This window comes from Rhinoderma darwinii, chromosome 4 (assembly GCF_050947455.1).
Source record: "Rhinoderma darwinii isolate aRhiDar2 chromosome 4, aRhiDar2.hap1, whole genome shotgun sequence".
In the NCBI taxonomy this organism is placed as follows: Eukaryota; Metazoa; Chordata; class Amphibia; order Anura; family Rhinodermatidae; genus Rhinoderma; species Rhinoderma darwinii.
In genome coordinates, this window is record NC_134690.1 from 392480015 (window position 1) to 392492045 (window position 12031).

At 45.2% G+C, this 12031-nt stretch overlaps 1 protein-coding gene across 2 annotated transcripts in view; it reads right to left on the minus strand.

The window, feature by feature from the left end:
• Positions 1 to 12031, minus strand: part of GPATCH2 (G-patch domain containing 2) — a 118552-nt gene that overhangs the window by 48557 nt on the left and 57964 nt on the right. Inside the window, exons 6-8 of one of the 2 annotated variants that reach the window (XM_075863343.1) lie at positions 8780 to 8847; positions 4314 to 4353; positions 682 to 724 (exon numbers count right to left, since the gene is read on the minus strand). In XM_075863343.1, coding sequence (XP_075719458.1) covers positions 701 to 724; positions 4314 to 4353; positions 8780 to 8847 — 132 coding nt within the window. In that variant the 3' untranslated portion in view covers positions 682 to 700. The remainder of the gene's footprint in view (positions 1 to 681; positions 725 to 4313; positions 4354 to 8779; positions 8848 to 12031) is intronic. The other variant, XM_075863342.1, reaches the window with a different exon arrangement.

Genomic DNA, 12031 nt, shown 5'->3' on the forward strand with positions numbered 1-12031 from the left:
ACTAGTTTTTCATTCTGTAAAAAAAAAATCCAAAACGATTACAATGCGTCGTCTTATAGACATGTTGAAAAATAATATCACAGAAAGACGTAACTGGTCTCAACACAGACTTGTAGATGGAGAGCGCCTGCACACAAAAGGACAGACAATGCGCTTATCGTTCTCCAATATCTGGAGGAGACGGAGCTCCTGATTACAGGATACGGTGTCACATTCGACAGTGTCATACTCAATTCCCCCAAAGTTACGAACAAGGACACCTGAACGAGTAGGGTAAATTTTACAGGGGCTTCATGGGTTAAAAACAAAATGTGGATCTTTTGCAATTTCAATAATAAAATAAATCAGAGACAAAACCTCCAGACTCCTAAATGAATAACGGTTACCCACAAGATCATCACACTTCTATCCTGAAATAATATGTCCTGCTGGGTAGCCTACTCTTCCCTTAGATAATATGGTTTCCGTTCCCTTGACTATTGCCTCTTTATATCGTGACACTACACCTGTCAATTACAGCCCTGTCCTCACTAACATCATCACATGTATGGATAGGTCACTGCCTCCTACAAAATCAACATACTCATCTCCTGCTGCTGCTGTCCTAATTTCTATCATCCAATTGGCAGCAGGCTGCCCTTTGTCAGCTTAAAGAGGTTATCAGATAAATCATTTTCATACCTGAAGTCCAGAAATGCTGTTAAGTAATTTGAAGTGTTTCTAACTAAAAAGAAAAAAAATTATACTTTTCATAATTTTTCGCTTTCCTGTGTCCCCCTTGGTGCTACTGCTAATCTGTGCTGCTGATGGAGGGGCTCTACACAGATACTGTCTCCTTCCCCCTCTGGTACAAGATATAGTCCCTTCTTGCTATCCCTGTAGAAGGAGTCTCCTCAGCTAAACTGCCAGAGGCTCTGCTCCTTCCCTGACAAGCAGGGCAAGAAGCCATTTCTTTTGTCTGCTCTGCAATCAACAGAGGATCACTATGCAGAAAACAGACTGAGGGGAGAGTGGCTGAGCATGTGTGTCCACTATGGTACGTGGACGTGCACATTGCTATACACCTTGAACACCAGATGGCGCTATACTATTTAAGTTATGTAAATAGCAAACAATATAAATTTTTTATGATCTACACAATGCATATTATATTAAATGCTCATTATTGAACAGATCTATAAAGATTGGAGTAGCAGCTGTCAAGTACCCCATCAGCATATTTAGAGTAGCGTGCGCCATATCAACCCAGTGCCCACCTGTTGGAAAATATAAAGCATGTAGCTTGTATATAGCATTTTAGTAAATAGAAAAAAAGAGTGTCAGAAAACGTGGTTATACCAGTCACATCCGGTACAAATAAATAAATAAATAAATATATATATATATATATATATATATATATATATATATATATATATATACACACATATATATATTTTTAAAGAATCTTCCAGGAGGCACATGCCGTATATTTAAGAATTTAGGGAAGGTCTGCATGTTCTATATGGCTCCTTGCAGTGAGACGGTTAACACAGAATGAAGGAGATGGCGAGTTAAGATGGAAGGCGATAGCCGACAGACGGAGAACGTTCCACTCTGCCCCGGTGAGTCTCTGCTCGGCGCACATTATACCACGGACCCGTCAAATGAGATGCTGCACGCCTTTATCTCAGATGCAATGAAGGATCGCCCTTCCACTCTTAGAATTTAAAACACTACAAAATGTCATGTTTAAATATACAAACAATAATAGGTTGATTTATGAGAATACAGTGCTCTCCGCTGGTCATGAATATAAAGGACACGCTGCTCTGTAAATCCACGCTGTGCCCACTGGACACCGGCGATCTGACCAAACCCCGGTCTACGTCTCCGGTAATGTCAAGTCTTTCAGGGTAAAAAAAATAAAATTGTACGTTATATTTTTACACCTGTAACATTTGTGCTAAAAGGGGTCGCCCGAGATTTGTTTTTTAATTTAAGCCCTTATTTATGAAGAAAAGTTAAGAAGAAGAAAACTCTTCAATTACTGGTTTATAAAAAAAACAAAAAAAACAAAAAACATACGCTCTCCCTCCAGCGCCTGCTGACCTGAGTGCCGCTCGATGTAAACCTTGCAATGCCCCTCAGGTGCACACGTGACCTAGATCATGGCCCAGAGTGTCCCTGCTGCAGCCACATGTCAGTTAGTGACACGGCCGCAACGGGGACACCTGTTTGTATGATGTACATGACACAGATAGTCAAAGAGGGGAGGGGGTGTATGCGGCAGAGTCCAGTTGCAAAGTTTACATGTAGCGGTGCTGAAGACAGCGGCCGCTGGAGAGAGGGAGGTGTTTTTTTTATTTTATTTTAAAAGACGAGTAATTGTTATTTTTCATGGCGAAGTAAGAAAAAAAACAATCCCATTCAAGTTTCTTTCACATTTGAGAAAAAAAAATGCCCCACTAGTCTTGAACACAAGCTGAATACAAAAAGCACACAAAAATAGCCAAGACAGTGATCAGATCTCCGCTGCGGGAGGAGGCGGCTAATTTCTTGCTTTCATTTCCCACAATCCCACAGTCTGACTACCTACAGTGGCGACCAACTAGAAATGAGTGAATTCCCAGCTAGTATGGCTAGCACATGCCATCACTTTCTGATCGGTGGGGGTCCGACCTCCGGGACTCCCAGCGATCCGTAGTGTGAAGGGACCACAGCGCAGGCTTAGTGCTGCATACCCTGTACTGGTTTTCCCTGCTCAGCAGAACTCCTTCACTTTATGGCATATGAATACCATGGTGGCTACAACAGAAGGACCCTGTGCCCTGGAGCTGCAGCTCAGAAGACATCCTCAACAAGCAAAAGCCCTTCTAGATGTCTGGTCATACTCCAGGATCTTGTAAAAAAGATTTCCACTACGGACTTCTAAGGCTCTGTTCACACCTGCGCTAAGTTTTTTCATTCTTCAGTTCTCTAATATAAACAGAGGAACGCAAAAACGGGAGTGCCGGAGCCATTGCAGCCCCGACACTAAGAGCGCCCGACGGAACCCATTGACTTTAATAAGTTCTGTCAGGTTTCTGTGAGCGCGTCTGTGGTGTTGACGGAAGAAATACTGTGCTATTTCTTCCAGTATTTCTCACCGGAAGTGTGAAGGAAGCCACCGACGCAATCATGAATCGAGCCTAAAAAAAAAAAAAAAAAAAAAAAAAGAAGAAGAAGGAGCGCCAAAAACGCCTCCCATTGAAATCGGAAGAAAAAGCTTGTGGGGGGAAAAAAGCGTCATGCTCTTTCTTCAGGAGTTTCCATCTCTGACCTCCCATTGACATCTGTGGGAGGCAGGGAAAGCGGGTTTCTCTGCGTTTTTTGCCCATGGTGATCAATGGCCGCAGCAGAAAAAATACGCCCCAAAAAACGCGGCAAAGAGTGCAGGCAGGCCAAAATTTGCCTCCAAATTCCTGAAGGAATTTTTCTCAGTGTGAACATACCCTAAGGGTCCTATTACATGGGCAGATGTTCTTTCAAGAACGAGCAACGAGTGATGATTCAGCGATTCGTTTACGTTCGAAAGACGGTCTATTACACGTGACAAAAATTGATAAAGATTTTCGCTGTTCAGTCGTTCACTGCGATCGTTACTCGTTCGCCCACACCCCATCTGTAAACTGCTAACGACTGGAAGATTACTGATTGGACGAGGGGATGTGGTGGTGGCCACGAACGATAATCTTTCACTCAAGTAGATGTGGTCGATCCATGAAAACTCAACGATTAATCGCTCGATCACTGAACGCTATTACACGTGGCAATTATTTCTTACATTCGAACGGTTATAAAAAAATTTGTACGATAATCGCTCCGTGCAATAGGGCCTTAAAGAGGTTCTCCACTACCGGACAACTGATGACCTATCCACCAGATAGGTCAGCAGTGTATGATCGGTGTGGGGCCGACACCCGAACAGATGGGCTGCTCCGGCTGCCTCCGGGCACCGGACGCCCATGCCGGAAGCAGGTGGCTCCAGTCAAGGAATAGCGGCCGAGCTGCAGTATTCAAGTGAATAGGAGAAGAGCTGAATTTCTGCAGCATGGCCTCTATGCGGTGTACGGAGCCAACTGCTCCCGGCTCCGTACACTGCAATGAGATTTGGTGGCCGCAGGCAGCCGGAGCAGCTGATCAGTGCGGGGCATGGGTGTCGGACCCGGTGGATAGGTCAACAGTTGTCCGGTAGTGGACAACCCCTTTAAGACACGAAACACCCAGTAGTTAAGTATTCAGCCTCCTTTAGTATGTAACAATTTCACACCAACTTTAATAGTCCCACTCACCGGACTGTGATCCTTTCTGCTTCCAGGACTAAACCAATGACTGGAAAAAAAAAAAAAAGAAGAAAAAGATATAAATATAAAGACAGATAAGACACCTCTTACAACAAGCTATTAATGTGTAACAATCATCTACAAAACCTCTCGACATAATATCGGATTATCGGAGCCAGAAATGTGCTCAAAGCAGTTGTCACCTGCCCTCCCCCGCTCCTCTTGGACTTCCACACCACGTGTATCACTCAGCGACATCGGCGTGGGGGGACGACGACACAATAAGCACAGGAGAAAGCTCGTTACTATGTGTGAGTTTCTTCTTTTAATAACTAGATCCTTACTATTACTAGATATGCCTGAACCTTTGTAGTAATAAAACCGCCCAATTACTGGGAGATATTTTTGCATTACGTTTTGGTTTTTTTTTGCACGAGATTAACAAAAGTTCACATTTTCAGAGAGCTCGGAAGGAGCGAAGATTGAAGCACTTGTCCGCGTTTAACAGTATATATTGGATTTGCAATCATGTAAAAGCACAGCCTCGTGAGTAACATGTATTGAATTTGTAATAAAGTAAAAACATCCAGCTTGAGAACGGGACAGATTATGGCGGCTTAATACTTCAAGACATATTTAAAGGGGTATTCCAGCCAGATGCATTTATCGCCCCCCACCCCCCGCCTACGACACCCTTGTTCCTCCTGCCTGCACCATCCCGTTCCTAACAGCCGCACCATCCCGTTCCTCCCGGCCGCACCATCCCGTTCCTCCCGGCCGCACCATCCCGTTCCTCCCGGCCGCACCATCCCGTTCCTCCCGGCCGCACCATCCCGTTCCTCCCGGCCGCACCATCCCGTTCCTCCCGGCCGCACCATCCCGTTCCTCCCGGCCGCACCATCCCGTTCCTCCCGGCCGCACCATCCCGTTCCTCCCGGCCGCACCATCCCGTTCCTCCCGGCCGCACCATCCCGTTCCTCCCGGCCGCACCATCCTGTACCTCCCGGGCTGCACAACTGGGACTCGGAGGAGTTTGAATGGAGCAGTGGTCGAGCACGTGCCCGGACGCTGCATTCAATGTCTATGGCACTGACGGAAAGAGGCGTCAGTGGCAAAAACGAATAATGAAGCGTAAGGATGCTGGCTCTTTCCGTCAGTGCCAAAAACTTAGACTGTAGTGGCAGGGCACATGCTCGACCACCAGTCTATTTAATCTACTCCAAGTCGCAGTTGTGCATCCGGGAGGAACAGGATCCCCCATTCTAGCGATCAAAGATTTTTTTACCTATCCAGTGGATAGGTGATGAATCCTATTGGCTGGAATACCGGTTTAAGATGTTTTTACACAGAATTTATTATGGGAACAGCCAAATACTGTGGTCTACTTATTATATGTACTGTATTGTAATAAATATTGATCTGACGGACTGCGGCAAGCAGGCAGGAAGGCATGAGAAAGTCTCTTATAACCTCCCCTGTCTAGTCCTGAATTACCTTGAAGCGCGACTACTATTAACCAAGAAATTTGTTCAAAGAAGTTGTCAGCACCCTTCCCCCACTCCTTTTGGTAGCAATAGGGCAACCGTGAGCACAGAATACAGCTCCTCACAGGTTAATGAGAATATGAGGCATGTGCTACGTCCCGGAAGAGACAACTAGAATAAGAGGGGTTGTCAAGGATCTGATTTTTGTTCCCAAAAACAGCACCACTCTTGTCCATGGGCTGTGTCTGGTCTTGCAGCTGAACTTTATTTACTCGAATGAGTTGCAATACCAGACGCAGCTCATAGACAAGAGTGGCGCTGTTTCAAGAATATAACCAGACCCTAACCCTGGAGAGCCCCTTTAAAGGGAACCGGTCACCGTAACAGGACCATTTAATTGTAGGTCTCTTATAGACGTCCTAATAAAGTTGCACTGGGAGGTGAAGTGGGGCCCATTATGGAGTCCACTGAAGTGTAAATCAGAGAAATGGAATATAGCCGGCCTCATACGTCATTACAGGACAACTCCTTCATCGAATCAATCCGATCGGCTTTGGTCTGGCTTTTCTTACCCCCCCCAATGATCAGCTAATGTTGCTGGCAGAAGCCGTGTACGGCCGCTTGATCAGTATTTCATGGCGTCCATTGAAATTAGTACAAGATCCTTCCATTAGCGACCATTTTAACCCCTTCAGGATTGAGCCATTTTTTGTTTTTCACTCCCCATCTTCCAAAAGCCATCATTTTTTATTTTTCCGTCAATAGAGCGGTGTGGGGGCTTATATTTTGCGGTAGAAGTTGTAGTTTCTATTGGTAGCATTTAAAGTACCATATAATGTACTGGGAAACAATGAAAATTACTTGCAGGCTGAAATTGGAAAAAAGTTGTGATTCCTTGATTGTTTTTTGGGTTTCGTTTTTACGCCTTTCACCATGCGGTAAAACCGACAACTTAACTTTATTCTGTGGCTCAACACGATTACGGCGAGACCAAATTTATACTTTTTTTTTTTATATTTTACTACTTTTAAAAGAACAAAACTTTTTGTTAAAAAAAAAAATAAAAATATTGGTTTTGTGTCGCCACATTCTGAGAGCCAGAACTTTTTATTTTTCATGGATAGAAGTCACGCTGCTCAATTTTTTGCAGGACGAGCTGTAGTTTTTATTGGTACCATTTTTTGATCACTTTTTATTACATTTCTTTAAGATCTAAGTTGCGATTTTGACAGTTTAATTTTTTTACGGCGTTCACCGCGGGCGTTTAAGAGCAGTATATTTGTAATAGTTCGGACTTTTACGGACGCAGCGATACCAATTTTATTTACATTACTTTAGAGAGAAAAAAATAATCGGAAAAGGGGGGTTATTTGAACTTTTGATCATTTTAAAAAAAAAATCCACTACTAGAAACTTAAATTCCAATTTATTTTTTTTTTACACATTCTGTTAGTCCCCCCTTGAACCAGCGATCATTTTAATAATCATTGGATCGCTGGTACAATACACTGCAGTCATTTTTACAGGCTTCTGTTAAGCCCTGCCATAGGCCACAGGCAGAGTGAAGGCAGTCCTGGGGCCTTCATTAGGCCCTTGGGCTGCCATGACAACCGTTGTCACCCCCAATCTCATTGTGGGGGGGGGGTGATGAGCTGTCGGAGGGGGCCACCCCCTCTTTTCAATGCCTCAGATGCTGAAGTCGTGATTGACCGCAGCATTTGAGGTGTTAAACAGCCAGGAACAGCGTGATCGAAGTTCCTGACTCTTAGTCCCGGGTGTCAGCTGTAAAACACAGCTGACTCCCGCCGCATATGGAGCACGCTCAGCATGTGAGCATGCTCCAAACATCTCACCCCGCACCCGGACGTAATGGCAAGTCCGGGTGCACGAAGGGGTTAAGGAATAGGGACCCAATGTTCAACTAATACAGGGATATGGAGTCTGTATAACCCCTATACGGAGGCACAAGGAGTCCCTAGGCATATTTCTTACGGCGCCGTGTTAGGACGCATTACTTCTAAGAAAGAATTCCTCCGTAATATGGCATCCGATTGAACATGGTACGTTTCGTTAATGGAATCGGAGGCATACAAAAGGTACAGTAGGACCCCACGAAGGCCTATGGACGCTGTATTATGGCTCTGCGCAACGCATCTATGGTGCTCATGGAGTTAAACTCCCTATGTTACTACCCCATAAATATGCATGGAGTGTTGTGACCTAGACCGGTGTGGTCATTACTTGCAGAGCTCAAGGGGTTAACGTCTTTCAATGTATTTTGTGTGCGAGGAAAAAGGCTGAACAGAAGCCCCCCCCCCCCCCCCCCCCCCCGGCATCCCCTTCCAAGTGTAAAGAAGGCCGTTTTCCTCGGTAGGAGCCGGTTACCAAGAAGGCTCTTTGTTATAGCTGTAAGTTCATGAGAATTGATGCTAGTCATTAATCTCAGACGCAGAACCCTAGTCAAATGCTTTGTGAAAGTCCAAGTTTGACATCCACATTATTCCCCCAGTCAACCGTATCTTATTCCAACGCACGGCATAATTAATTGCTCCTGCGTTTAACCACTGAACTGGCGATATTTGTAGGGGATGTAAAGTGCTCTGACCTTTTGCATAAAATTCACAGTCCCAAAGGACAGATAACAATACTGCAATAAAAAATATATATATCACAACAGATTTATTAATGACGAGTGACCCACTTTCGCCAATCGATACCTCTTATAGGGTGAGGAGTCTGATACAACATTTGCTTACAAAATATGGAAAGCGTTAACGTATCGGAGCGATGATTTGTAACGTGCGGCAGGACATACGGACTCAGAATTATAATGCATGTTGAGGGGAAACCCTAGACGGGAGCAATCTGGTGAATTAACCCTTCCTGATCTGAGGAGGTCGACTATGGCTGTATCTCGCGCAGAACGCAGAACTTCTTACTGGTAGACACATATGAGGCGTGAGGGAAACGTCACAAACCGGTGCTACTTACTCGTGATGATGAGGGTCCTGGGAGAAGTGCGTCAGTCTGTCGTTGTTGCTCGACCCCGGGCTACTGATCTGTAGAGAAATGGAGATAAATCAACAAAGCGACATTTTATATGGTTCTGATTAATATGGAAAATATTAAAAGGATTTGTCCTGTTTCAGCAAAATAATGTTATACAATTTTCCAATCTACTTTCTGTAATAATCTCTGATGGTTTTCAAGATCTCTGCTTGTCATTCAGTAGGAACGTTCATTGTTTACTTCCAGTGGATAAAATACTATCCATAGTCATGTGATGGACACACAGGTGCTGGGATCGTTACATGGTCATGTGATGGACACACAGGTGCTGGGATCGTTACATGGTCATGTGATGGACACACAGGTGCTGGGATCGTTACATGGTCATGTGATGGACACACAGGTGCTGGGATCGTTACATGGTCATGTGATGGACACACAGGTGCTGGGATCGTTACATGGTCATGTGATGGACACGCAGGTGCTGGGATCGTTACATGGTCATGTGATGGACACACAGGTGCTGGGATCGTTACATGGTCATGTGATGGACACAGGTGCTGGGATCGTTACATGGTCATGTGATGGACACAGGTGCTGGGATCATTACATGGTCATGTGATGGACACAGGTGCTGGGATTGTTACATGGTCACGTGATGGACACAGGTGCTGGGATCGTTACATGGTCATGTGATGGACACAGGTGCTGGGATCGTTACATGGTCATGTGGTGGACACACAGGTGCTGGGATCGTTACATGGTCATGTGGTGGACACAGGTGCTGGGATCGTTACATGGTCATGTGGTGGACACAGGTGCTGGGATCGTTACATGGTCATGTGGTGGACACACAGGTGCTGGGATCGTTACATGGTCATGTGGTGGACACACAGGTGCTGGGATCGTTACATGGTCATGTGGTGGACACACAGGTGCTAGGATCATTAGAAGACATAGGTCTGATACGCATACTTTAACGAGCCGTGCACCTGTGTGTGCATCACATGACCATGTAACGAGCCGTGCATCCGTGCCCATCACGTGACCATGTAACAAGCCGTGCACCAGTGCGCCCTTCACGTGACCATGTAACAAGCCGTGCACCAGTGCGTCGATCACATGACCATGTAACGAGCCGTGCACCAGTGCGTCCATCACATGACCATGTAACGAGCCGTGCACCTGTGTGTCCGTCACATTGCCATGTAAGTAGCCGTGCACCTTTGTGTCCATCACATGACCATATAACGATCCCAGCACCTGTGTGTCCATCACGTGACCATGTAAGGAGCCGTGCACCTGTGTGTCCATCACGTGACCATGTAAGGAGCCCTGCACCTGTGTGTCCATCACGTGACCATGTAAGGAGCCGTGCACCTGTGTGTCCATCACATGAACATGTGACGACCATGTGCGGATTTCGGCCGTAGATTTTCTAAAACGTGTGAACAACGTGCTGGGAAGCAGCTCCATAAAGTAAATGATGCCTGGAGGCGGAGCGCGGACGTTCCCTCTCATAGATTTGAGGGCTGTTACGGCCGTATTATCATAAACGTGAGCAGAAGTGGTGAACCCCTTAGTGACCACTAATACGCCTTTTCACGTGATTCACTACTGGGCTTTAGGCTAGGCTGACGCCTTTTCACGTTCGCCTAGTCTAAGTCCTGCACGGGTCCCCCATGCAGGCTGGAGCCGGGGCTCTGCTGTCTGATGACAGCTGAGCTCCTGCTCCAACGCCCGCGATCGAAGTTTACTTCGATCGCGGCCGTTTAACCCGTTAAATGCCGCCGTCAATAGCGACCGCGGCATTTAACTTTGTTTACAGAGGGAGTGCGCTCCCTCTTTCACCCATCGGCGGCCCGCGAATGCAATCGCGGGTCTCCGATGGGGTGTCATGGCAGCCGGGGGCTTGATAAAAGCCCCCAGGTCTGCCCTGGACATATGCCTGTTAGGACGCGCCGGAGGCACGTCCTAATAGGCAATAATGCTCTGGTATACGAAGTATACCAGAGCATTATAGCAGCGATCGGAACATCGCACAGTAAAGTCCCCTAGTGGGACTAATAAAATCAGTCATCAAAGTGAAATAAAGATTATTAATAAAAAGTACAGTAAAAAAAATAAATAAAACCATTTTTTTCCATAAAAAGTGGTTTTATTTAGTAAAAGTGTAAAAAAAAAAAAAGTACACATATGTGGTATCGCCGCGACCGTAATGACTCCATTAATAAAGTTAATATGTAATTTAAACCGCAAAGTGAACACCGTAAAAAAAAAGCGCCAAAAACTATGGCGAAATTGCAATTTTTTTCCATTGCCCCCCAAAAAAGTCATAATAAAAATGAATCAATAAGTCCCATGTACCCCAAAACAGTACCATTAAAAACTACGTCTTGTCCCGCAGAAAACAAGCCCAAAAAATCACTACATTGATGGAAAAATAAAAAAATTACGGCTCTTGGAAAGCGACGATGCAAAAGCAAATAATTTTAGTTCAAAAGTGTTTTTATTGTGCAAAAGTCGTAAAACATAAAAAAACCTCCACATATGTGGTATCGCCGTAATCGTACCGACTCATAGAATAAAGGTAACATGTTATTTACGCCGCACAGTGAACGGCGTCAATTTAAAAACGCATAGAACAATGGCGGAATTTCAGTTTTTTTTTATAATCCCCCCCAAAAAGGTTAATAAAAGTTAATATAAAAATTATATGTACCCAAAAATGGTGCCATTAAAAAGCACAACTAATCCCGCAAAAAACAAGTCCTCATACAGCTATGTAGACGAAAAAATAAAAACGTTATAGCTCTTTGAATGCGACTATAGAAAAACGAATAAAATAGCTTGGTCATTAGGGCCTAAAATGGGCTGGTCACTAAGGGGTTATGAGATGAAAAGTATCGGAATTGTAGGAATTTTTTTCTGAATACCTGCCAATAGCAGATTTTTACGTCACTGTCCCACAAACCAGACCCCAACAAGCGGTGGTGGGTTTATGTTGATTTGTATTAAGGCCCATAGACGCCAATCTTAACTAGGGGTTATCTGAAGAGACGAGGCCCCGTTCTCCACAGCCCCTGCAGCAGTCACGTGGCGTTCATTGGTCACGTGATGCTGCCAGGAACGGCATGTGACCGCTCAAGGAGCTTCTGGGACCGCAGCCGCGGGACGGTAGCCTCAACACTTGGGGGGGGCACTACACTGGGTGAGTATCTGCTACTTTATTAT